We start from the raw sequence: 26674 nt of genomic DNA, 5'->3' as shown, positions 1-26674 counted from the left end.
TACAATAGTCATTTACAACATTAACCCCATCTGCGCTGGATTTCTGATCCATTTCAAGTAATTTTAATGGGGAAAAAAGTCATTTCTAAGGTACCCCAAACTTTTGAACCATATTGTTATCCCTGTCCAACATACTACATCTTTAAATCTATCAATACTTTTATTTAAGAGATACAAATATCTCTCTTCATGCCACCTTCTAAAGTTTGTTAATGTCCTAAAGGTTGATTCCAAGACAAGGAAAACTCCTATGTCTGGAAATTGAGATTGATTCCATATAATGTTCTGGAAAAAAAAATACAGACTCCTAGAACCTGCCACCAGATCGGCCCCATTCGGCCCCCGTCTAGTCTGCCCTTTTCTCCTGCTGTAAAGACTCAAACCTTAATCAGTCATTGGTCTCGTCTTAGATTCAGGAGCCGTATGTCTATCCCGTGCATGTTTAATACCCCTCACTGTATTACCCTCTACCACTTCTGCTGCGAGACTGTTCCACTTATCTACCACCCCCTCAGTAAAGTTAAACTTCCTTCCATGCATTGATGTTTGCACTAAGTGGAATCGCCGTTGAATTATTTGACAATATCCTATAACACCGACAATGATTTTTTTTTTCTCTTATTCTTTCTTCTCTCCCAGAAAGTCAAGTTCTGGTCAGGCATGAAAAACACTCATCTGATTTCATTATCGGTGACAAAAATCATAGTTATAAAAAACGGGAAATTCCGATGCTTCTGCTATTAATGTTGTTCCGACAACGTGGTTAACATGAAAACAAAGGGATCTTTTGAATGCGTTCAGTCTAGCGTCGCGCTTGAATATAACAACATAAAGAATGCAAAATAGGTCAATGAAGACGACACGATGTCCTTGGGGGGTATTTTACATAATTCTCTGTTTAGGTAACAAATACTTTGTAACTGTTAAGGGGACCCAATAGCTGAAACGGTTCTATGCGTGATTTTGCGAATAGGCAAAGTTTTGGGTTCTCGAGCGCGTTCCTCGTTTTTCTACCCAATGGTTTCCATTGAATGATATTTTTAATGATCAAAGAGTTTCTCCCATTCTCGCCACTGGGGTATCTCACAAACAAACGCTGGAGTACCTGTTGGCAGTTGGTGCCGGATATTGAATACACTTTTAATATGTGTTTGGCGCTCGATGGCAAAGAAATGTAATCTCAGCATTTTAAAATGTACGCTCCATAGGGTGCATGCCAGTATATTCTGAATATATTTAAGTGGATTTCCGGCCAGAAAACGGGCACACATGGGACATGTAAATAAACGCGTTATTGGTAAAAGTTAAGCTTAGAACCGCACTTTGTGTTAGCATGGAAATGTCAATTCCAGGGACGCGCCATTTCAAGCCTCAAGGAGCGCACAAGCACAAGGTTTTGGTTTCTTGAATGCATGTATGTAACTCATTTGCATGTAATTAGTCTCGAAATAATCAAAACTGGGTCAGTTTACAAAATGTATTTATTATCTTAAAAGATTTGCATAGTTACAAAACGTTTGTGTTTTATTCACGGGCTTCGTACAATGTCGCGTGTAATCGGTCTCTAGATGCCCCTTCCTTCCAAGAGCCTGGTGGTGGGGCAACTGGACTTGCCACCTGTTATGGTAACTGTTCATCATGGGGGTCTTCATTCTGCCTATAGAACTTTCTGCTCCCCCAACATACGTATTGATTTAGAATTCATAACATCTACTGTATATACTAAGAGGGTGCAAGACTGAAAGGGTAGTAGATAAATGGAATAGACTCCCATCAGAAGTGGTAGAGGGTAATACAGTGAGGGAATTGAAACATGTATGGGATAGACATACAGCTCCTGAAGGCGAGACCAACGACTGATTAAGGTTTGAGTCTTTACAGCAGGAGAAATGGGCGACTAGATTGGGGCCGAATGGGGCCGATCTGTCGGAACAGTCTATGTTTCTATGTAATGAAAGCATACTGCCAAGAAAGATTTGCAAGCCAACCATTTTTGGAAATAAGGAAAGTATAGCCAATTCATGCCCTCAGGTGAACGTGATATCTTAACAATATCACTAATTCTGCTTCCAGATTTTTAGAGGCAGTGGCTCATGAAAGGGATGTTAGAAAGAGATGCTTTTCTCAGTCGTATGAAGCCTCTCTCTGTCATGTTTAAAAAGACTAATAGAAAAGGTTTAGTGTTTGCCACACCTGATAGGATCAAAGATTCTCAATGTGAGAGAAACTGCTCTACTGCATATGGCTTCCTATCAAAGCTTATGCCTATAAGTGAATAGAATCAATGGAACATTGAAGAGTTACACTGTATTTCATGAACATCACCCATGGACAAGGGTTAGCGATCCAGACCTTTCCAATCTGCCCGATACACAATACAATGGCTTGAACTTTGCTATCAACAGACTGACATGAACTTTCGTGGACCATTAATTGATGCAGACTCATCAACTACTTAAGGTCGCTTCTTCTTGGATTATTTGGTCCCCCAGTGTGCTTCTCGCCCACCATCGTTTTCCTTTGGTTTACACAGAAAAGATCACACGGGGCATCTTCTTCTTCTTCTTCAACTTTTTGGTGCTGACCAAACAAAAAAACAAACAATGAAGTCTATCAAAAGGCTTCATCTCTCATATGTCCTTCATGCTACCCTTGAACTAATATCGGTTCTACTCTCGGGGATTGACGTAAAAAAAAGGCCTGATGACACCATGCTGGTTTCTCATTTTACACCAGATCCATTTTATTTCATTTTCTTCAACATGCTTGAGTTACAAAGCACTTTGGCGTTGGTCCCAGTATCTTATACATAAATGCATTGCAAATGTAGTTTGTCTGTCCAAAGAGGACGTTAATGCCTACTACCCTCACTTTATTGGCATTGTAATAAATATACCCCTTTATTCAGAGTATCGAGATGATTTAGGTACTTTAATTATCACTTTAGACCCATACACCAGATTTACAGTGATTCAGCACTCCATTACTTCAGTGATTCTGTTCTATGGGTATGGTGGGAAGGGTTATCTCACAATTCACTCCCTACACACAGAAGGGTTAATAGCGGACATAACAGCTCACAATGCACGTAAGCACCAGCAGATTAAAGGTTAAAAGAGTCTGTGATCAGATAAGCAGAATTAGCCAAGTTTCTCCCAAATTCATTTTGGTTCTTCTGTGGCCCATCGGCTGATAATTTGGAAGTAGAGTTGTTGACACCTCATCGTCAACAAAACCTTGGCGATCTGATCATCATGAATGGTAACAATAACACCCAAGTTCATCGCTGGTAAATATTAGTTCTTCCCAAAATGAAAACAATTCATCAAGAAGTCATGGCAACACCATTAGCTTTTTCTTGTTACCGCCATCCGAGTCGACAATGCTGGAGACATTGACTCCCGACAACAATGTTATGGATTTCTTCTGCTCTTCTGGTGGTGGTTGAGGTCCTTGATTCTTCAAGATGTTGGAAGAATCTTCCAGAGGGGAATCCGCGAGACAAGGGGAAGAAGAATGCAAGGATGTGCAGGCCCCAACTACAGGTACTAGTTGATCCCCCAGAAGGGCCATTATGAGCTCCAGGGGTCTCCAGCCCTTTAGCTGGAGCAGAAGTGTGAGAACATAGTAACATAGTAACATAGTTCATAAGGTTGAAAAAAGACCAAAGTCCATCAAGTACAACCTATATACATATTGTGTCCCTACTGTGTTGATCCAGAGGAAGGCAAAAAAAACCTTATGAAGCAGATGCCAATTGCCCCATACCAGGGGGAAAATTCCTTCCCGACTCCAAATATGGCAATCAGAATAAATCCCTGGATCAACGTTCTGTCCCTATTAATCTAATATCCATAACTTGTAATATTATTGCTTTCAAGAAACACGTCCAGGCTCCTTTTGAACTCTTTTATTGAGTTTGCCATTACCACTTCCTCTGGCAGAGAGTTCCATAATCTCACCGCTCTTACTTATGCTGGTGTAGAAACCTTCTTTCCTCCAACCGTAGAGGATGTCCCCTTGTTATAGATACAGTCCTGGGTATAAATAGGTCCTGGGAGTGATCTCTGTACTGTCCCCTTATATATTTATACATAGTTATTAAATCCCCCCTAAGCCGTCTTTTTTCCAAACTAAAGAACCCTAATTCTGATAATCTTTCTGGGTACTGTAGTCCTCCCATTCCCCTTATTACTCTGGTTGCCCGTCTTTGAACCCTCTCCAGCTCCACTATATCTTTCTTGTACACTGGTGCCCAGTACTGTACACAGTATTCCATGTGTGGTCTGACTAGTGACTTGTACAGTGGTAGAATTATTTCCTTCATCCCTAGTCCATCAGTGGTAAATAAGAAGGGAAGAAGGTTCTGGGGAGGTTGCAGAAGGTAGAAGAGGAGAGGAAGCTTCTTTGAGACTCAACAAGCCTTTGCTTGATCTTAATATGGTTGAATTTCCAGTTTTCAGCAGAAAAAACGTAATGCCAGAGACTGGCTGCTCCTGCCAACAAATCATCGTTTTTTTCCTACAATTTTTTTTTAGCAAAAAAATGTTGAAAATTGTTTACTGACAACAATCTCAGAATATCAGATATCATCGCAACCCTTTTAAATACCTTTTTAGTTTTTGTTGTGTATTAATTTGATTAGGTCAGATTGAGGAGGGATTTGGGTTAAAAACATTTGAATATGTTGAAAAATGACGTTAGTTTGCAAACAAAAATATAATGCAAAAGTTTTCTTGTTTTGGTTAGGGATAAAAATGAAGTATTTACTCCTGCGGCCGAAATAATTTATATTATGGGCAAAATGTTCTTCCTTTCGAGCTGTAAGAATAATTTTAGTTAGTCGGTGGGTGATTTATCAGCGTGCGGAGCTTCCAGTTCTAGTTCCAAACTCTGTGACCTTGTCAAAGTGACAGTGCCCAAGCTTCCCCTCTCTCCAAGTACGCAAACTATAAATTGTCAGTTTCTAGGGCAGGTACAATGTCATTTGTGTCTGGATATAATAAAAGGAGCACTCAGGATTTTCCAGGCAGAAAATCCATTTTGCGTCCTACCATCTGGTGGGATATACACTTTGACAGCAGAGGTACCTTTAATCCCCGGAGGCTACACTTACATCAGATTTCTGAAAAACACACACACAAGACAGCACAAAAGCATGTTCCTCTACCCATTAAAATAGGATTGTTTACTCTAGTCCATGTTTTTACATGTAACCCTTTGTTTACATGTAAACAGATGTGGCTCGTGACGGAAAGGGTTAAAGGCATTTATACTGCAAGACTAAGAATACAGGTAATATTACTGTATAAAAATAACAATAATTGGGTCATGCTGCCTGTCTGATCATTAGTTTGGGTGAGGTCACAGGTACACACTTACACAATGATGCAATAAGGAGTTGTATTTGTATACAGCTGTGATTTTGTTCCCCATGGGGCAACCCCAGGGGAATTCTGTAATTCATACTATAAGGATTAACCCACTCACCCAATATCTCATGATATATTGCTTCAACCTGTGGTTATTGTGATATAGTTTAACATTATAACCCCCCAAAAAATACCCCCCCCAAACTGACAGCACAATTTTATATGAAACGGCAACTTTTACCAGTTACTTGTACACAACAGCATTCACAGTGCAATAACAGCTGCAGTTTAACCCTTTTGAGTCCCAAAAGGTAACACTCCTCCCCCATTCATTGAAAAGGTTAACCCCTTAATGGGTGCTATTTCATCGATAACAGCAGTTTAATGGCATGAAGCGTTTCCCAGTCACTTTCATGCAAGCAGAGGTAATGTATACCCTTGGAAATACAGAAGGGTGTTAGTTATTATTATTATTATTATTATTATTATTATATAATTGTGTGTATTGATGCTATCATTACTACTACTGCTATTTTTTATTTTTGTATTATTATTATTCATTTTATTATTGTGTACTATTACTACTATTATATTATTAGAGTATTATTATTAGTTATTTATTTATGTTATTATGTTGTTATTATTATTATTATTATTATTATTATTATTATTATTATTATCCATTTCTTTTAGACATTTCTACCCCCTGATCGCGAGGTTGGGGCAGATTGTGAGGCTGTGGAGGCTGCAGACAGATCCTCCCCCTAACTGCAGTCAGTTAGTGCCTTCAGCACCCCGGACAGCTCCGGCCTCCGCACGATTTATTGGCCCGAGGACAAAGGAGCTGGAAGGAGGCAATTACCCCGAAAGCCCCCCCCCCCCCGCCCCGCTGCCCATTAGCAGATTGCACCGGCGCATCTTCCCCTCGGAGCTGCCCCCACCGCTACTATCTGTTCTCCCGTGCCGGGCAGGACAGGGTTAAAGCTCATAGACACGTAAGCGTTCACTCCCCTATGGAGAAGATGCCTATTGCAGGGAGCGCTCGCAACGTCGGGCGTTCTATCTGATCGAACGCTGAGCTCTTTCGTTATTTCGCCCCGGCGGCTGGAGCTGATTTCATCCTCTGTATCATTCAACAGGATCTGCAGGGAGAGCTGCGGCTGGAGAGAGGACCTGCGCCCAGCCCAAGCCACCCCACGTCCAGCTTCTTCTTACATTTGGGGTCCATTTGTGCTGCTCTTCTGGTTGAGGTCCTCGATTTCCCAAGATGTTGGACCCATCTTCCAGCGAGGAATCAGATGGCCAAGGGGAAGAAGAATGCAAGGAGGTGCCGGCCCCGACCACGGGGACTAGGTTGTCCCCCAGTAGGACCAGCGAGAGCTCCGGGGGTCTCCAGCCCAGTAGCCGGAGCAGCAGTGTGAGACCCTCCAGCCCTAGTCCATCGGTGGTCAGCGAGAAGGAGAAGGAAGAGCTGGAGAGATTGCAGAAGGAAGAAGAGGAGAGGAAGAGGAAGCTTCAGCTCTATGTGTTTGTAATGAGGTGCATCGCCTACCCTTTCAATGCCAAGCAGCCCACCGACATGGCGAGGAGGCAGCAGAAGGTAAGAGGAGAACAATAGGGGGTGGGAGTGGGACTCCACGCAGGGCTTCACCTGCACCTCCACAGCCTAGGAAGGTGATATCTGCTCAGCCATGTGTGCCACCTAGGGTATCAGAGGCCTCCTCAGCACAAGTCATTCCCCTGGATCCTTCAATGGAGCCTCATGCAGGGTATTCTGATTTGTTTCCTGCCATCAGGTCTCTGTTGGGTTAATTTTTTTTTTTTTACAACGAATGGGGGATGGGGAGGATTATTCTTTCAAGGAGAAAAAAAAGAAGGAGGCCCTCATACTTCTCCTGTGCCTTTAAGGGCTTTAAATCCACTCTACCATTGTCTCATATAGATATGAAAGTTGCTGCATAACCTCTTGCAGATCTTAGATCTTAAGCCGAGTAACTTATAGAAGAAAGGTGACCTGCGTCCAAGAGGTTCTTCAGCAGCTATGTCCTTCACTGGAGTCTCCACAGATGTCCTCTATACCAGATCTTGGGGCTGTTGAAGAACCCCTATCTCCACCACCACCTCCATTAACGCCTTGATCCCTATATATATGAATCCCCTACAAATAAAATGTAAGCTTGATTTGTACTTAACCATTTGGGTCCCAGAACCATGTGTAGCCAATCCATGTAACACAGTTATATAAAGGCCCACCAGTGATCATTCATGGTAAAGGAAGACCTACTAAGGATTGTCAGCGAGCTTAGTGTAAGATCAATGTGGTTTGTGATCAAATCATCAATAAATTCAACAGCATGTCACCTTAAGTAAAAAGGACCAGATGTCCTGTATGGGGAGGGGGGATCTGTCTTACATAATGAATGTAATCTGGTGGTAGGGTATATTTAGAGCCATTGATCTCTCTCTCTCTCCCTTTCTCTCCCCTCTCTCTTTTTATTTGAGGGATGGGACCCCATTACTTGCTTGGAAATAGTCTCCCCAGTCCATAGAGGGGCTGATAAGTACATTGATTGTAAATGCAGCATCTCTCTGATCATATAAATCAACAGAAGCCATAGAATCACAATATCTGAGTCCTTCCATAACTCATCTCCTACATCCTAGGCGTCACCAGGACTGGGTCCATGCAACAGCGCCACCTATAGGCTGACTCCCAGGTGACAAGGAGAGAAATCATTTAGAACACAATGTAACAAAATAAGAAGTCAATGTATCTCTTACTCAATGTATCTCTTCTTTGTAGGTGGAATTGCTGCATTTTATGATGCAGGAGTAAAAATAGCTAAAAAATACATTTTGTGTAACTGTAGACCCAGAAGTTATCTGTTTGATCAGTATATTTATTTGGTGCAGCTATATAATAGAAAAGTATAGGGCAGGATCCAGAGACAATATTTACATAATTGAAGAATATAACATGGGGAAGGGATTTTGCAAGGATGAAATCATCAAGTATGTGTGTGTGTGTGTGTGGGGGGGTATTTTGCTAAATTAAAAGCCGCCCTGAAAGCACTTGTCTTGTAATGGAAGTTGGCTGATGCATGGCATTTCAAAACATCAAAGTTTGTGTACTGGGAGCAGACCAACTCATACTGGTAGCGCCTTTGATCGAATGGCGTTAGTGGAAATGCGAAAGATCTCTTTGATGTTTTTAAAAAGTTCTCTCCGTTTACTGATTTGGGACTCACATCTCCCAGATTTAGGGGGGGGGGGGCACAAAAGTCCTATTCAGATCAATCATGTCCACTTGTTCAGCTAATTGCTTTGCTTTTGAAATCATGGGCACTGTTTATGAAACACAGCAAACGTGTTTGGATTAAAGACCTTATTATGGAGATATTTGCATTATTTGCATCTCACGCTTAGGGATAAACAGGGAAAACTATATGCCATTATGCTGTTTTTCCGTGAATAGCTTATTAATATTAGAACTCCATATAGTCACAGATTCACATAAAAACGGTTGCTTTCATTTCTTTGTAAATAATATTTATCTATATAATGTATGAATTATATTATTTATTATGGTCATCTGGTTATTGTGCTCATTTTCCTTCAATAACCGGCACTTGTGAAACCGCTGAGAAATAAGAGACAATATCAATGATTTATTTCACAAAATCTACACTTTATTAGCATTCCTCCGGTAAAAAAATGTGGTTTATATATTTTGTCATGTGGAACTCAGTACTGATTTACATTTAAATTGCATGCACAATGCAGGTAGAATGCTTGTCCTCCTGTTTTCAAGGTAGTTATTCCTTAATATCTTGGAAATCCAAGTGGGATTTCATTCATACAAATATTTTATATGGTACAAAACCGTCTGGTTGCATTGCGATAGATTTTGGCTGCTGTTTGGGAGGATAGGGCAGATAAGGGGTTAAGTGCGAGCGGGCCAGCGTCGCAGACTCATCAATTTCTCAATGACAAACGTACGTAGAGGAAAAGGTGCGCATTATGTTTAAAAATGACTCCTTTTTTTGTTTCCAGAGCCAGAAGCAACACAGTGTTTGCTCTCGCCCCTGGCAGTTAAAGGGTTAAAGCCTTTTTTTGCGTGTGCCTTATTTCATTGTATTATTGGCCTGAGTCTGGAATAGCACCTGACAGATGCCGTATCTGGTCGGGCTCTGGAGAGTTTGCTCTGCCTGTCTCATGAGAGACAAGTGTGCAGTGTTTGTCTTGGCTTCGTAAAGAGAGTGCTGTTTGTTGCGTATGCACTCGGTGCTAAGTTTAAGTGGGGCAAGGAGACTGTTTCTTAAAGATGATCATCATGGGGGCATCTGAGGCGTGTAAAGAGCTACTGCGTCCATGTGGAATACTCACCCCCCCCTCTCTCCAGCAAGGGAAATGCATCGGGGGGCGACTGGGCTGTAGAGCTTTTCATTGTCTTCTGCGACAAATCGAGGGAAAAAACAAACAAAAACTCTTTCTTCTTTGTCATCTTCCGATGTTGCACAAGTCTAATGGTAACATTTAAATACGTAAAGGGATTTCACAAAGCCCGGGAGGGAAGATTATTTCAAAGGAGAACAAGAGGCCAGAATCTAAAACTAGAGGGTCAGACGCTTTGATGGAATGGAAGGAAGTTTTACTTTACTGAAAGGGTGGTAGATATGTGGAACAGCCTCCCATCAGGAGTTTCTATCTTTCTATCTCAGCTCCCTGGTTTCTTGCTTATCACACTGCATTGGAACCCAATGCTTTTGCAGAAATTCTTCACAAACTGAGCTATCAATCAATGTTCTGCTTCAGGGGTCAGCTCCGTTTGTGAGGCCTCTAGTATTAGATTATGACCTCTTGTCTCCTCCTTTGGAAAAAAACTTTCCCCCTGTCCTTTGTTAAATCCCTTTATGTATTTAAATGTTTGCATTAGATTTGTAATGTCCGACAGTGAGGAGGGAGCACCAACAAAACCTCACCGGCTCTCTCTATCACACTCAGTCTCATTCTCTCCCTACCTTCTCTGACAACAGGTTCTGTGTCTCAATATCTCTCTCTCCCCTTCTCTGCTTCACAATCTGCATTCTTTTCTCCTCTTCAGCGCTGTTCAGCGAACTTTCACAACAGGGCAGAGCCTCTGCGCACACCCACAGGAGACAAATGAGCACAATAACCGGATGACCATTATAAATAATACGAATGGACCAAAGACAAAACAAACAATGTGTCTGAATCATTTTTGATCCCCCTTCATATTTCTAGTTTCTCTCCTATCCCCCCCCCCCGCCACACACATTGAGATCCCTTTGTGTTTTCTGTTAATTGTTATCCTACAAACCGCTCACCAGGCTGCAGCTGACGTCCTGACAAGCGCCTCTGTCAATGCTCTCACAAGATAATTCTCCTGTTGTATATATAACCTGGATCTCTTGATGGTGTATGCACAGTATATTGGATCTATTTGTGGTGTATGCCCAATATCATTGGATCTCTTTGTAATATATGCCCAATATTATTGGATCTTCTGTTGATGTATGCTCAATATCTTGGATCTCTTGGTGGTGTATGCCCAATACCATTGGCCGTCTTGGTGGTATATGTCCAATGCCATTGGATCAATTGATGGTGTATGCCCAAGATCATTGGATCACGTTTATGACTAATATCATCTGTTGGTGGTAAATGCCCAATATCATTGGATCTCTTAGTGGTATATAACTAATGTTATTGGATTGCTTGGTTGTGTATGCCCCAAACCATTTTCTCTCTCGGTGGTATATGCCCAATATCATTGGATCTCTTGGTGATGTATGTCCAATATAATTGGCTGTCTTGGTTGTGTATGCCCAATATCATTGGACCACTTGGTAGTGTATGACTTTTATCATTGGATCTGTTGGTGGTATATGCCCAATATCATTGCATTTCTTGGTAGTGTATTCCCAATGTCATTGCATCTCTTGGTATGATTTGCCCAATATAATTGGCTGTATTGGTGGCATGTGCCCAATATCCTTCGGTCTCTTGGTAGCGTAGTCCCAATGTCATTAGACTTATAGCCAAAGGCCATTAAATAAGACAAAACTCAAAATAAACAGCCATTTTCACAAAACATTTTGTGAAATAAACCATGAAAAGCATTTACTACAGTTGAGAATTTAAACATCTTAATAAAACGACATTTTAACACTAAGTGAAAACATTTAGTGTCCATAACCAACACAACCAATTTATTCAGTTACACGCAAACTAGTGAACATAACCACAAAACGATTCGAAGTGCTAAACGAAATGTGGAAAATGCACATATACACATATCTAACACATATTGTGAGCATTTATTTGGTGGTATCCTAAAAACAAATCATATTTATAATTAAAAAAAAATCCTTTGGTGAAACAAACCATCATTGTAAAAAAAATAAATATATAATATTAAATAATGCTTATATAATAATGATATAATAAGATATCTGAGCCATGTCGACAGATGTCAGATATAAAGTCAAATGACTCAGAATGTTCCTGTATATGTAGGAATGGAATCCACCAATTATCTTTTCCATAGCATTATCTACAAGACTACACCGTTCTGTAATATGCATTCACAGATGACATCGACGCGCCTAACTCCCCCTTCATTTCACTTAGAACAAATCACTTTAAATGACAAACTGTTCCCGAACTTTCATCACGGCTGTCACTTGTGTCAGCGCTGTCAGTTAGAAGCGCAGGGCATACGCATCAATATACGATTTCAGGTGACTCAACGGATAATGGGAAGTCTTATCACCTTTGGTCATGTGGAGCAACTTTGTGGCATTTTACTAAATGATCAATTGAAGCCTGTCTTCCATAGAAGCCTAAGGAAAAAAAAATATCGTCTGAATAATATTATTTCTCTAAAAACATATCAAATAATTAAATTGGGGATGGGCTTTGAAGATCAAATAGTTGGAATTTAATGTTGGCTTTTCTATTTATAAGTGAGATGTTGTGAACTCAGTTAAAATTTCTCGTATGGCGTTGAAGGCATCTCAATGACTTATCTATACATGCAGAGCCAACTCGGCTCTTCTTGCAGAAGAAGGTCACTTGTCTTGGTCCGGTGGGCTTAGATGTTGAAGTTGATAATTGCTCATTTATAATCCACTGGGTAGAAGAATAAATACTTACTTTTGGGTCCAAAAAAATGAAATCAATCTGTTCATTTAAACAGCTGGTCTGAATATGTTAGCTGATCTACCCCGTGGTCTAGTTATCCCATTTTGGGTCTGTTTGGAGCCAGAGATCCGTGAAAGGCATTGCTTTAAAAATAATATTGCAATCCTCTCCGGAACTCAAGGCAATAATATATTAGTAGGTTCGGGATTTCGATGTCCCATTAAATTGTGTATGATACATCAAGCTCGACTGATTTATAGAACAGAATTCTATTTACTGGAATTGCGTGACAATCTTCAACGTTCAATTATGTATTTTCTGGTGACTAGTCTCATTATAACGTTAATAAAATATTATTGTGTATATAAATGTCTTGTTTGGTTATCAGTTGGCATCAGTAGAAACAAGACTATTGCACGTCCCTTGATTAATAATTTGTGAATTCATTCACTGTTTCCAAGAAATATACAAAAAAGCCTTCAGTTCTGTAACTTTTTCCATTATAGGGAAAAGCTGATTGTTTTAAAGCTTCTTCAGACATCACAGGTACCCCAAAAACAGCTTTTTACCGTAGCTTATCATACCTACTGCAGCCAACCCAGATGATCTGAAAACACAGAAACATAGTCCCTGTTGGCAGATCGGCCCCATTCGGCCCATTTGTCTACTCGTTTTGCCTGCTTTAAAGACTCCAACCTTCATCGGTCGTTGGTCTTGTCTTAGCGTCAGGAGCCATATGCCTGTCCCATGCGTGTTTATGTTCCCTCGCTGCATTGGACATGTAGAAAACACACTGAACACATAGAACACCCCAGGTCTGGTATACATTGGCTTGCTTTGCTCCATACAACTTTGCTCATAATTATAAAGTCATAGAATTAGCATACAGAGAATCACCATAGTCCTCAACTTTACCATCAAAAAGCCCAAGAGTTCAAAGCTTCGAAACATGTTGGAGGTGTCCAGTTGGCTCTTAAATGGGCACAGGTGGATCCATCAAGAAGACAAAGTGAAGGAATGTGTAGCCTGTACCAATGAGAGAAAAGTCTTGAAAACTTGAATCATTTGGAATCCCCAAGGACTAGAGTTCTGTCGGCTGTTTTATTGCAAAACAGAGGGGTTTTTTTTAAGGACTTTTTAAATACAGGAGGGCTAGCGGGTAACATAATGGATGTTTTGTTCAAGCAACGGAAGGACTGACGATAGATTAAACATACTGTGCAAAGCAGGCCTGGAAACAGAAGGCACTCGGCATCTGAGCTGGGACGCCATTAGAAGCTTTCTGGCAAGAGACCGCGTGTTTGGAGATGGAGCTCGTGAGTCACTTTCATTAGCTTGTATCTGTATGAAGATCAGTCTGTATAACCTGCCATTCTTATCATGTACGAAGGGGACATTTAATATTTTCCTTGCGTGACCCTCTCTCTCTGGAAGCATATCTCCAACAGAAGTACAATCTTAAAAAAATTGCAGTCTTGGCTATTAGTTGAAGGAACCGAGAGGCTCAGCCAGAGAGATTTTTATTCCGGTTCCTTCTCCTGAATCCAATTTACAGACCTGAAGAAGTGGGAGAGGAAATTACCCCGATGAGTCCTCTTAATTAGCGTCGCAATTTTTGATTTATTTTAAGATACGGCGTTCCACTTGTGTAATTTTAACAAAATTACACAAATTAGCTTCCATCTACATGGAACATTTCGCTCCATTAGCCTCTATTTTTCTGCCTTAAAATTACATAAATTGATCAATTTTCCAAAGTAGAAGTTATTCTTCACCAAGGGACCATTAGGCTTACCCGCCATTTACTGGCTGGATCCAGATACTGGTGATGGTTACTGCATTCATTGATATCATTTATTTTTTAAATATTGGTGCGATCACCATGAACATTCCATTGGTTGTTATAGTGAATAAACCATATTTATGAACTAGAACCTTCATACACAACCCATAGTCAACGTACTGATGGCAGAGGACCTATTCTCACACTAAGGTTCATATGATAAATGATCCAAAAATCCCTTTGATTACTCAGAGGCTGCATTGATGGCACAGGTTAGGTTTTCGCCATTAGAATCTTATCGGATTCCGCACCGGGAGGCTTCCAAACCATCTCTGGAACCGTTCTCTCCATCTATTACATATCGGAATAAAGTCATTGCAACTCAAACAAGTCAACCGTGGGAGTTCATAGACTTTTTCTAGTAAGCAACTAAAACACTGGATAACATCAGATGCTACAAATAGATTTTCCGTACGCTTCCATTCTGTAAATGTATTTATTAAGAGCTCTTGTTGTGGTTCTACATCCCAAGATTCTGTAGATCATCCTCTTGAAACATTAACCCCTTAATAGCCCATAGTGAAGATTTGATTCCGGCTCGCCAAATGTGTCACCCTGTTGGCTCTAATATCAGTTCTTGTAGGAACCTTGACTTGTCATTGTCACCTGCATTCAGGCAGGGATATCAACCATAACATACTGGGAGCAAAAGCACCCATTAGGAGTCTTATATATGATCACAGCGGTGGGAGAATAGGAAGGGGTCAGATGCAGATTGTGTGACCCCCGAGAATCTGCCCCTTCATCTATACACATGACATTTAAATCCAGCTCAGTCTACACATAACATTTCATTTTTTCCAACATATTGAGAGAAAAAAAGAGTAATTTGCAAGTGAAAGAAGAGTGAAAAGGAGTCTTGAAATGCTATGTGACGGACTGACTCCAAAAATGTAACTTACTAAAAAAATAGTATTTGCCAATCGTGGATTTTTTAGGTTGATATATTTAATTTCCAGCTAAAAAAAATGCAAGTATTTAGTGTAATTCAAATAAAGTATTTTTAGGGCAATTCTCATTTTAGTATACTGTATATTAAGTACCGTAGATTTTTTTTCCACAATGATCTTGATTGTTGATTGATAATATCAGGACTAGAAGGAGAGGCGGAATCATGGTATGATGGGCTTGCATTTTGGGTTTTCTTCTTAGAATTTTGAAGTGTAATAATTCTCTGGTAAATAATGCAACATGACATGGGCACAGTCAGGACCGTTTCCCAAGCTGGCGAGGCGGACAAAGTTCAGCAATCATTCAGCAATTTTATTTCAAAATGCTTCTCTGATCTGGCTCACCTCACCGTCCCTTATGATGATTTGATTCATTAGCTCGGGAAATCTAGAGAATAGGACTGAACGAGAGCAAGGAAAATATTCACCTTTCAGGCATCCCTAGGCCAACCTAGGGCAGCGCCACCAGCCGCCTCTGTACAGTAAAAGGTGTTGTGTGCCTTTAAGAGACAGAGTGCTGAGATATGAGGTCATATCTCAGCGTGCCGTGTCTTAAAGACGCACAGCGCCTTTTAATGATGGCTATGGAGTAGACAGGCTTTTTGGGCAAACCAAAGACCCCCTCTTGTAACTGGCTCATTGATCGCCCAAGAGGTACTGGTTTTGTAGCAGGGGGACCTTCTGCCTTAGTCCTGTTCTTGGTTTGCCTCGGCCAGTATACGTCACTAGTCAGAGCTATGAACCAAAAGTTGTATATCCCAAAATAATTGAAGGTCCCCCGTATGTCTGTGGGTAGTGTAGATGTTTAATGGACAAGTTGAGGACCGCTCAGAACTTCCAGTGCCTTGAAGCAGCCTCATATACACAGTCAGGGCCAGACTGGGGATGACTAAAGGGTGCTGGCACTTTAAGGCCAGTGGACGTCAAATCATGTACGTGCGGGTGCCATTGCCCATCAGCCCACATGGCATTTGCCAGATGGCCAGTCCGGACCTATACACAATCACGGTCCACCACATTCTAAAGACTTCACACTAATCTGTGCGATGATATCAAGAGCGAAATCTTTCTGGAGATATTATAGAAGGAGCCGAGGGAACCTCTGGAAAGTGACTGCATATATTTCACTTACCAGCAGCAACGTCCTTGTACATTTTCAATTTTTTCTACTGATGAGCTCTTTTATTCTTCATACCATTTAATAAATGTTCTCGATGTCCGGCGCTAGATATCCGTGCCCTTTTCTTAACGTTTATTACTGGAGCTTTCTATTATTTATCCGACGGCCTCGTTTCCACCTAAAAAAAAGCTGTTTAATATGCAGATGTGGATAACGCTGCTATTTTTATCATTTGTTTCTGCGTGTTAACCTTATGCCGATTCCTCTTGGCCAATTCAGCAGTTCCATCTCAAAAAGACTTTCGCACTTTCTCGTTCTGTTTTATTTAATATTTATATATATATATTTGTAATTAAAATGGAGTTGTTTTTTAAATGTCACGTTTTTAGTGTGATGTAGACAAGTAGCGGCAGGGGCATCATTTTCATCATTTTGATTTGGTTAAATAAAAGATACCAAAAAACTGAAGAATCTTAAGGCAGCCATCTAATTTTGCTATAGATTACACCTCGCTGCTTCAAAGCCTACGGTGGATTTGCAATATGCCGGGATTATACTTAATATTTCAAAAGCCTTAAATTTAAATTCTCCGCTTGATAAAAGACTCTTTAATTAGGTCTTGACGAGTGCTTTGCAATAGATTTTTCAACTTTAAAGAAAATGTTTAAAAAATTCTCTGGAACAGTTGATACATTGATGATAAAATAAATAAATAAATATATATATATATATATATATATATATATGTGGTTTGGAATTTTTTGTGTTATTTAATGTATTTTTTAATATTGCAGTTGTAATAATTACGGAGGGTGTATTATAAATTAAAGATTATGCTTTTTGTATTAAGTATACAATATATTGTTGAATGGCATTTTTAATCTATAGTTTCCTCTTTTAACCAAATATGAATATTTTAGAAATATGAGTATAAGAATAACCGGAAAAAAACGCAGAACTGGAGGGCAGGAAGTGTCTGGAACGTTGGCCAATAAATTAACAGACACAGAAATTGATGATAATTATTATTTCTGATGCCTTCTATATTCACCAGATGCTCGGAGAGTTCTCCTTCTTGTCTTGTTAAATTATTAGTCATTTGCAAAAAAAAAAAGTTATTACGGCTATTGAATTTGTTCTCTAAAGAAATTAATTCCCGGTACTTTCAAAGCAGATCGTTCCTCCAACTGAAATCTATAATGATCAATTCTATTTCTGACAAGAGAGGAAAGTGGTTTGGAGAACCGTCAGTATGTGAGCAGACTGTACGCGACAAGCCGCAGAATGAAAATCTAATCAGCAGTTCACATAGGTTCTTGTATAAGTGAAGCTATAGCGTTTTCCCAAAGGGCCGACTATCTATCGAAGACCTGTGGGCTGCCTGCAAACGTTTCCCACGAGTTCTATGGCTTGACCAAAGGGCGGCCCAATGGTTCATGATCTCATATTTTTGAAAGAAGAAAGACCAAGTTATGTCATGGAAGAGAAACAAATAGTCCCATCACCAGGGTTTGTTGAGATGTCTCTTTGACCCCAGTTCCCAATCACACCCTTCCAAGAAAAACGTTCCGATGATTCTAGAAGCAAAATTCTAAAAGGCCCCGTGGCAAGTGAGAAACTGGGCATGGAATAATAAATGTATCTTTTAGAAAGGGTCACAGCTCGATTTGGTTGACCGTTAATGATCTCGACCTCAACAAGGAAGTTCAATAAGTCTTAAAACTGAGTCAAAACATTAAGAAACTGTAATGTCCATGATACTCATAGAAGACCATATGAGGAAAACTCATAGTATGTAATATTGCATAATCCTGTTCCTTGTGGAGATCCTAAACCTAAAAGAAACTTGGCCCACCAAAGCTCCCCATGTTTCTGTACTCCCATGGAGACCCATTAGAAGTCCCAGCCCTTGATCTCAAACAATCTCACAACTGTACAAGTTGCCTGGCTCACTTGATAATTGGATCATTTCAATATCTGGGGTACAGACGTTTAGAAGGACCCCATCATATTAAAGTTTTGAATATGTCTGCATGTTATGCTCCACAGTTTCAGGTGTTCATTTGTATCACATATTGGGTCTTCTGTGTGAAATTCCTGTCGTATGCTAGACTTCACCTTGGCCCTGTGACATCAGACATGATGAGGTGGTACAGAAAGTAATCCGTAAAACTATGGAATAAAATATGTAAACATATTAAAACATTGCTGGATGAGAGCTGGAAAATATTCCACTAGGGGGTTACCATGGAAACCTCACATTTTCACCTTTTTCTGCCGTAAAAGATACATTTGAAAGTCTGTAAAAACTATCAGTCTTCTTTTTTTCTGCATGCATCACGATCAAGTGATCACATGACCTAAACGTCATCATCGTGACGCAGGTAGCCACAGAAACATGGCCATGGGATGATTTATTTTGATAGGGTAGAAAATCTAATTTTTAACTATTAAAGATATTTTTCTCTATGAAACAAACATTAGAGAGCCACAGGAGAGAAAAACCCGAGGAGGCATCAACTATCTGAAAGTAACCACAGGAAAGAAACACTGACCCAAGGACAAGATAGGACTTAAGATACAATATGACGACTGGGACAGGACTTTGGAGCGGCAAAGATCCGGCAACTTGGGAAATAAAACAACTGGATAAATCTAATAAATGTGACGGGAGACTAACAAAAAGCTTTGTACTGTGAACAAGCAGACTGATGGAAGAGATAAAAGCCTGACGTAGCGGAACAGAAAAAAGGAGCTAACAAGAGTATCCCAGAGGATTGTGACTTCCGCCATTCTTAATATGAGCTGCAGAGGAGCGTTGTTTATCTTATCCGAATCAACATAATGACCGGTTGCGTACAAGGAAAATCATTAATCATACATCTCCGTAGAGCCGCTCCAGGAGGCACGATGATTTATTCTTTTTTTTTTTTTTTGCAGGAAGCCTGACCTTGAGTTTGACCTCTGCAGAGATCTTTGCGGTCAGCAAGGATCTGACGTTCGTTATGAACAAACCACCATTGACTGATCCAGACAGATGAGAAGAGGCACCATACTTTGTTTAGAGGCTTTTTCAGCAAATATGCCGTTATAACATACCGTAGGAGACGTTGCGCGCGATTAAATTGCATTCTATTGTTAGCCAGGCAATGATGCATATGATTCCCCTATTCATTTTACAACAGGTGCTGATTATCATTACTGGTAGTTGTGATGTCCTTTTGTATTTATTGAGTAGCTCCCTATTCCGGAACTTGTAGCGCTCTCATACGACCGCAGGATCGGATTAATATTTCATGAACTGTCGTTTCATGGTCTGCTTTCACATTCTTTGCGCCCGATCTTTAGTATTTTCTCAGATTTTCCTGAAAGCCAGCTTTGCCTTTACAGTATACAAAAACAGACTACTGCCTTAAAGGTAGACTCTGATTAAAAATACATCTAGGGGTTCCACTTGCTTGGATTCAAGGCATGTGTCCTTCACATGTAGGCTTTCGCTAGACATCAACGCAACGAGCTTCACAAGTTGCTCAAAGTTGAAACCTCAATCTTGAAATCACCGATTTCAAGCACAAGCAATTTCTCTTTCATGCCTTTCATGAAATTATGGACACCACGCGTGTGCAGTATATATTCGACAGCATCATTATTACATCATAGGACCAGAAGGTGGAGGAAGCAATCGCTCCAATGGGCAAGAACAAAAAAACATGGCGTCCGTACAATCAGGACTTAAATCCACTGATGAAATTGCTACAGAATGCTTATGAATACGACCCCTGACTACATTATACAATACTAAATATATTAAAAATACTAAATATACTAAAAACCTAGGTCTCTTTGCCGCTGGTATAGTTGTGAAGTAGAATACAAACAAACTCAAGCTAAAGTTGGACCCCAAAGGCTTTAAAGTAAAACTATGCCTCGGGCACTTGGTGCGCAAGTCGGCAGAAAAGGATTTGGCATTAGTGGAAAGCAGAATAAAACTAGAATGCAGCCAAGGATGGGGTTTTTTAAGACTTTGATATTTTCATGCCTTTCTACATACACTTTCTGATGTAACATTTAACTACACGCTCTCTTCATGCTTACTTCGTAGAGCCAGAACCTCGGTCCGGTCTATAATCGGCAGAAAAGCATTCTTCGTTTACTAGAACGCTACAATTTAACAAGCGGCAGGTGTCAGCTTTTCCTAGAAGTATTAAGAGGTGAATCGTATTAAGAGGTGATCTGCTCCTTGTGAACGTTCCTTACGTTAGTTACGCCAACCTTTATTTCAAGAGAAATCGAAAAATAATGATGATCAGATCACATTCAAACCGATAAATGAGATATTATTCATTTTGGACTTTAAGGTCAAGAAGTCGCTCGCCAGCAGATGTATTTCTGGATCAGAATGGACCCAATTCTAAAAAGCGCCTGGGGAATGAGTCAAGCGTCCATTAATAATTTCTTATAATTAGTGTCTGTAGACGTGTTTTACAAATTAGAACAAAAAGTGCGCCTATCAAAGGGATTATTAATTGCGTCCGGTGTTTTATATTATACTCATGCGTCTGTCCTTAAATGGCATACGAATATGCGGTATTGTATCCATGGTAACGTCGAAGACAATATCTGTCTTGCGATCGCGTTTTCATTTATGGCCAGTATGGAATTACTTTGAAGATCATTATTGATTGAAAATAATAAGGGTTGAACCACCAGTTTCAAAAACATCTGCTTAAAAAGCTTAAAATTAATTTTTTTTAAGTATTTGCCCTGAATATTTAGGGGCTTCTAAAATGGTTTTCATTTGCTACAAAGCGACTTAATGGTGAAACGGTCTATTTAATCTTTGGACGCCATAACTATGAGATTCTCACTCGAAGAACAATAATAATATTGTATTCTGTATCCCTTCATACTTTTTCCATTGGCCTTTAAGATGTTGCCTTCTGGGTCCAAACAAGACGTCTTAGGCATTGTTCAGCAAATATTCTTGACACATCTTTACTTTGATGATTGGGTCAATCTAAATAAAAAAAATAAAATGTGATTACTATAAGTGGTCACGTTTACCAGAATCTGACCACTTGAGCAAAAAAAGGCAGCTTTTAACTCAATCACATTATAGTAGATTTGTCAGCAGCGCTTACTTAATGAACATGTCTTGGAAATACTGTTCTTATAGATTTTTTCCGTACGGATCGTATGGACAAATCACTAATACGCTCTATGTAGCAAATTTGTGATTCCAGAAGAAAGTGGTGGAGATGCCCTCTTTCTCTCTTAAGGAGAAGAATGGGGATAGTCGTATCGGTCCGGGAGAAGATGGCGCCTTTGGTCAAAGTTGACACCTTTTATTTGGCTGATGTAAAAAAGATGTGACCTTGGATGTCTCCAAAGCTTATGTGGCTTTAATTGTTTTTGTTACATCGGCCTTATAAAAAGTATTAGCTTCGAAATAAAGACTCCATCCCTCAAGGCTTGGATTTCGGCGAGGTCGAGTTATCATGACTATAGACATTCTTGCTTTTGGTTAATTATCTTCCAAACTGGAGAGACCATTAATTATTGGGGGATCTGCTTCCATTAGACTTAAGCTTTGTAAATAGTTCTTACGGGCATATGAAACAGCAATTGATCTTGTAAATTGCTTAAGAGTCTCTTGTTAAATGATAAGTGTTGATAAGTAGTTGTTTGGTTTTTTTTGCTATTTAATGAAACTAGCTATAATCTTCTCATTCCTCACCTCTCAAAAATGTAAATTATACGTAGAACAAATTGATATTCTTGTTATTTAAAAGATATTCTTGGTGCTCCGAAACCTGCAAGCCATGTATGTGTCTGAGGCTGAGCAAGTTCGGTTCTGTGGCTTTTGATTATTTGATGCCGCTGCTTGCTGTTTGATAATAATATACCTATTAGAAACTTGAATAATTCACGATTACGGGATAGCGAGGTGTACGCATTATTCAGAATCACAAAATACATATATTTCATTTACATTGATCGGTATGGAGTCCTGTAAAGATCAAATGCCAGTTAAATTATAGGTTAATTCGCAACTAAGTAACGCTAATGTCAGAATGTTTTAGGAATAATAATAATAATAACAGATATCTCAAACAACTTTAGGTTCGCTAGATTGATTTATTTTAAAATAAGAAAATAATATAATAATAATATAATTATAATTTTATAATAATAATATAATATAATTATAATTATATAATATTTTTTTTTCTAAATCAGACTGCATATACATTAAAATTAACACACACTATATATCTTTTTTGGTTGACTTTATTAATTGTGTTGATAAATTGGCTGTAGTGTGCTCATCCTTGGGTTCTACAAAAGTGCAGACGTTCTGCCTGTGATACCTATGTTATTTTAAATGCAATTGAAGTGCATTTCTCAGAGCACTTTATTGCATGCAAATGGGTGCCAGCATTCTCTAGTTATTTAGAGTGCTTTTGTCTCTATTTGCTCCGCCCTCTACTGCCTCTGGTGAAAGCAGTGAGCATACTGCAGTATGCTTCTTGCACATGCTCAGTAGAACTCCCATTCTAGGCAATGAAAGCTGAATTTCAATTGGAATCAATGAGACTTGCAGCAGCCAATTACATGTATTTATCTGTTTGATTGGCTGCTGCATCCATGACGTCAAGGGGAGTACTACTGAGCATGTGCAAGAAGCATACTACAGTATGCTTTCGGTAAAGGCAGTTGGGGGAGGATTTAATTGAGACAGAAACTAACTTTAATAACTAGTCAATGCGTGATCCAATGGATTCCAACATGCATTAAATAAAAATGGACTTCTGGCGATTCATTTAATAGTTTTTCTGCCTTTATCTGGATTAGTGGAGTTAAGGGTATCTTGGAATGATTGTATTTTTTTCAGCCTTATGTATTCTGTAACAATGTAACATACGGAATGTTTTATGTTCTTCCCGTTCGATTGATGTATACGAGCGGTGGTTGGTTTTGTTTGCCCTTTTGTTTAAGTTCCTAGCGAGTGCTCCTTGTTATGTGTTTAAGTGACCTTGGGAGTCCGGGAAGATTCTTCGTCCTGTGCGGTTTACAGGATACTGCAGATCTCATGCAGAACTGAAACTGACAAGCCGCAGCCAGCTCTGCAATGGCCAGCACTTTTATCCTGGCTCGGGTCGCACGAAACTATGTTTCTCAGCAACCGGAAAATGACTGAATCATTATTCTTCGCCGCTTTCGTTTGCAGTAAATAATAACCTAGAATGTTGTATATTTATGTTTTACCGCCAAAATAAAACAAAAACAAACAAAAAACAAAACAAAACCAGCGAGTGTGTTTTGTAATAATCTGATTGGACTGCGTGTCGCCTCTATAAAATCTATGCGGCTTTTTACTTAAATTTTGCTTTTTATATGTGCCTCAGTGATGAGTGCAGCCTTGTTAGTCTGCTGGGAATAGTTCATTCCAACATAATTGTATCTAGTGACTTTTAAATTATATGACCAGGATCTTAAAGTTTAAACGGCCCATCATAAAGACTCTCAGAAAGAACTCTAACTAACAGCCCTTGACTGGTTCTAAAACTCTTGTTCGGGAAAACAGAGAAATTCTAAGCTCACCAGTCACCAGTGTCAAAGGAAAAATGTAAAATATTACATAGTAAAATACATAAATAAATAAAAAATTTGATGTTATGCATCTGGCTTGCCAATTTCGTCAATTCGTAGGAATGCCCAAAAAATGAGGAGGGGCCCCTAGAAAACAAATGAAAAGGAAACAGAGAGCTCCGTATTTTCTCTCTACACTTCTCTTTCTCCTTGGATCTGTCTGCATTATTCTGGCTTAGTGTTGTACTCCCTCAACAGGGCGTATGTTTGGCACACACCACGGGAACAGCCTAGTGTCGTAGCCTAGCTAGGGCAAGTTGACCACCAAGTAGGGAGACATTGAGAGAGAGCGTGTGAGGGAGCGTGTGGGAGAGTGTAAGTGAGAGTAGGTAAAATAGTGGCCCCCCGAATTTCATCTGAACGAAAAAAGAAACCAAATATTTGGTGTGAAGATTAATCAACAGTCATTAATCGCAGTCATTTCTGACCCATGTGCAGAAGTCTACTTGGCATCAAGGATGTTATCTTGGAAGGTCAGAATCTGTCCATGTACCTGACATTGATGATAATATGCTCTCAGAGATGGGTGTCGGTTCTTGAAGGTAGCCTTTTACCTAAGGACTGGGGTAGTCATATATGGGATGTCTAATCATCGACCTTGACCTTGGTGTCTGGCCACCCACCATAAGATCCATAGAGTACAGACAAACCTGATGTGTTTTTGAGTGAGATACCCATATTTGTGATGGGTGATTTTGTTTTTCATTGTGCTTCTACTCTTGTTCACATTGTTTGTCTAAAACCCAGGAACCCAACGTGATAAAACCAGGCTTGTATTTTATATTTGGTAATGAGAAGACATTCACCACGATCTCAAGGTGACCAACAACGATAGAAGATTGATAACCGCTCCTTTGTAACCTTCTGAGATATTGCAGCTGTGTTGATCTTGAGAAATGTGCGTAATACTAGCTTGTCTTGGTTGGAAAGGTTTTAATCAAATGCTTATCATCTTCTGCAAATACTGCAATATATTTAGAATAATAAAGTTCTCTCGTGCTTTATTTTTTTTTATCCAGAAGTGATCATTTCAAAGTAATTTTTAATTATTTAGAAACCCATATCAATATATCTTAGTATCAGAACTCGGTTAGGTATCTGCAACCAAACAGGTCATCAGGGTATAATTGCCATTGTTGGACATAAATTCTGAGGGCATCGGATAGACACGTGTCACGTCTTGACTAGCTTGGAATTAAAGAGCCAAGATTTGGTCCAAACGTTCCAAGCATCCCTCAAGCATTCCGTGCAAAATATTGTGTTGCTTTCACGCTGCAAACACTAAGCTCCCTGACGCTGTAAATTCACCCTCAAATCACCTTCTTTTTGTTTGTATTCATACAAAATATTAGAGTGTGATGACATTTTGTTGCTGTTGATGATTATGAATTCCACATTCTACAATGTTACTCTACGTGGCTATATTTTATTATCTAAATCAAGCTATGTTGCTTTTTTTCCCGCTCGCTATCCCCCCTTGAGTTGACCAAAGGGCACGGTATTCTTCAAGAGCAATTTATCACAGTCCAGGCTCCAATAAAACGTAAAACCGCATGCCCAGGGCAGGTGCTAAAGATGGATTTTTCGCTCAACTGCAACACTGCAAAAATCTGTTAGATCTTTCTGCCGTTTCTGCGTCTGGCATAAAATAATAAGACTACGGCGAGGCAGTCCGATAATTGTGGCTGTGGATTTTTATGACATCATAGATCAATACTCCTGCAACTCATGCAATGAAACCCTGATTTCTTATGATGTACCTGGAGCATTATGATTGAGTGGACGGGAACGAGGCCTCAACAATTTATTCCATAACCGCCCTGAAATATTTTATTGTAATGTAGCTATTGTAGCTCCTTGAAAGGTGGTTGTCTTTGAAGGGTCAGACTACTTTTTCTGATGCTTTGAGTGAATATGTATGTTGATATTGTATGACGTATGTTGGTTGTAGCTAGTGGTTACCTCTTTGAGGTGTATTCACTAAAGGAAGAGTTGACCGAAACGTTGTGGGAGAGTTGTGTTTCAGCTCCTTGACTCATGAAGAGCCAACCCAAATTATACATTATACTGGGCCAGCTCACTCACTCTTGGTGGAGAAACCTGGCCTTTCATAATGAACAGTGAACTCAAAACCCCAACTCTTGAACTCTTGTATAAACCCCAAACGGACCAAGTCACGTTGAAGAGCCCCATCATTCCTTAGGTTCCATCTTCTCATTGATGAGCCACATCTCATGGGCACACGTTATTTTCTGCAAGGTGTCATCCGTCAACCGCATCTCATACCAGGCTGTCTCTTAAATGATCTTCGTCTTCAACCTTCTGTGACCTTGGTGAAAATGATTACGGTCGTGAAGGGCTTTGCATGTTCTCGTTAGAAGAGCTTACATGTTATTTGTGACCTGATGAGTTAGTAGATGGCTTTCTAGGTAATAGGCGGATTTCACAGAATCAAAGCTTTAGAGGTAAATAAGACGCATGCGTTGTGTGTATTGTTACTTTGAACAAAAAAAACAAGCGGCACTAAAATGAATAACAAAGGAAATTGAAGAGTTCGAATGGTTCTTTT

General features: G+C 39.7%; 1 protein-coding gene across 13 annotated transcripts in view; it reads left to right on the top strand.

Moving 5' to 3' along the window:
- Nucleotides 1–6639: 6639 nt before the first annotated feature.
- Nucleotides 6640–26674, top strand: part of LOC149278695 (calcium-dependent secretion activator 1) — a 144028-nt gene continuing 123993 nt past the window's right edge. For all 13 annotated transcript variants that reach the window (XM_089501853.1, XM_089501852.1, XM_089501848.1 and 10 more), the window contains exon 1: nt 6640–6972. In XM_089501853.1, coding sequence (XP_089357979.1) covers nt 6640–6972 — 333 coding nt within the window. The remainder of the gene's footprint in view (nt 6973–26674) is intronic.

Source organism: Sceloporus occidentalis, unplaced genomic scaffold (genome assembly GCF_023333645.1).
Source record: "Sceloporus occidentalis isolate IW3139 unplaced genomic scaffold, rSceOcc1.0.p SCAF_183, whole genome shotgun sequence".
NCBI lineage: Eukaryota > Metazoa > Chordata > Lepidosauria > Squamata > Phrynosomatidae > Sceloporus > Sceloporus occidentalis.
The sequence above is the reverse complement of the archived record's forward strand: the minus strand, read 5'-3'. Positions and strand labels throughout refer to the sequence as shown.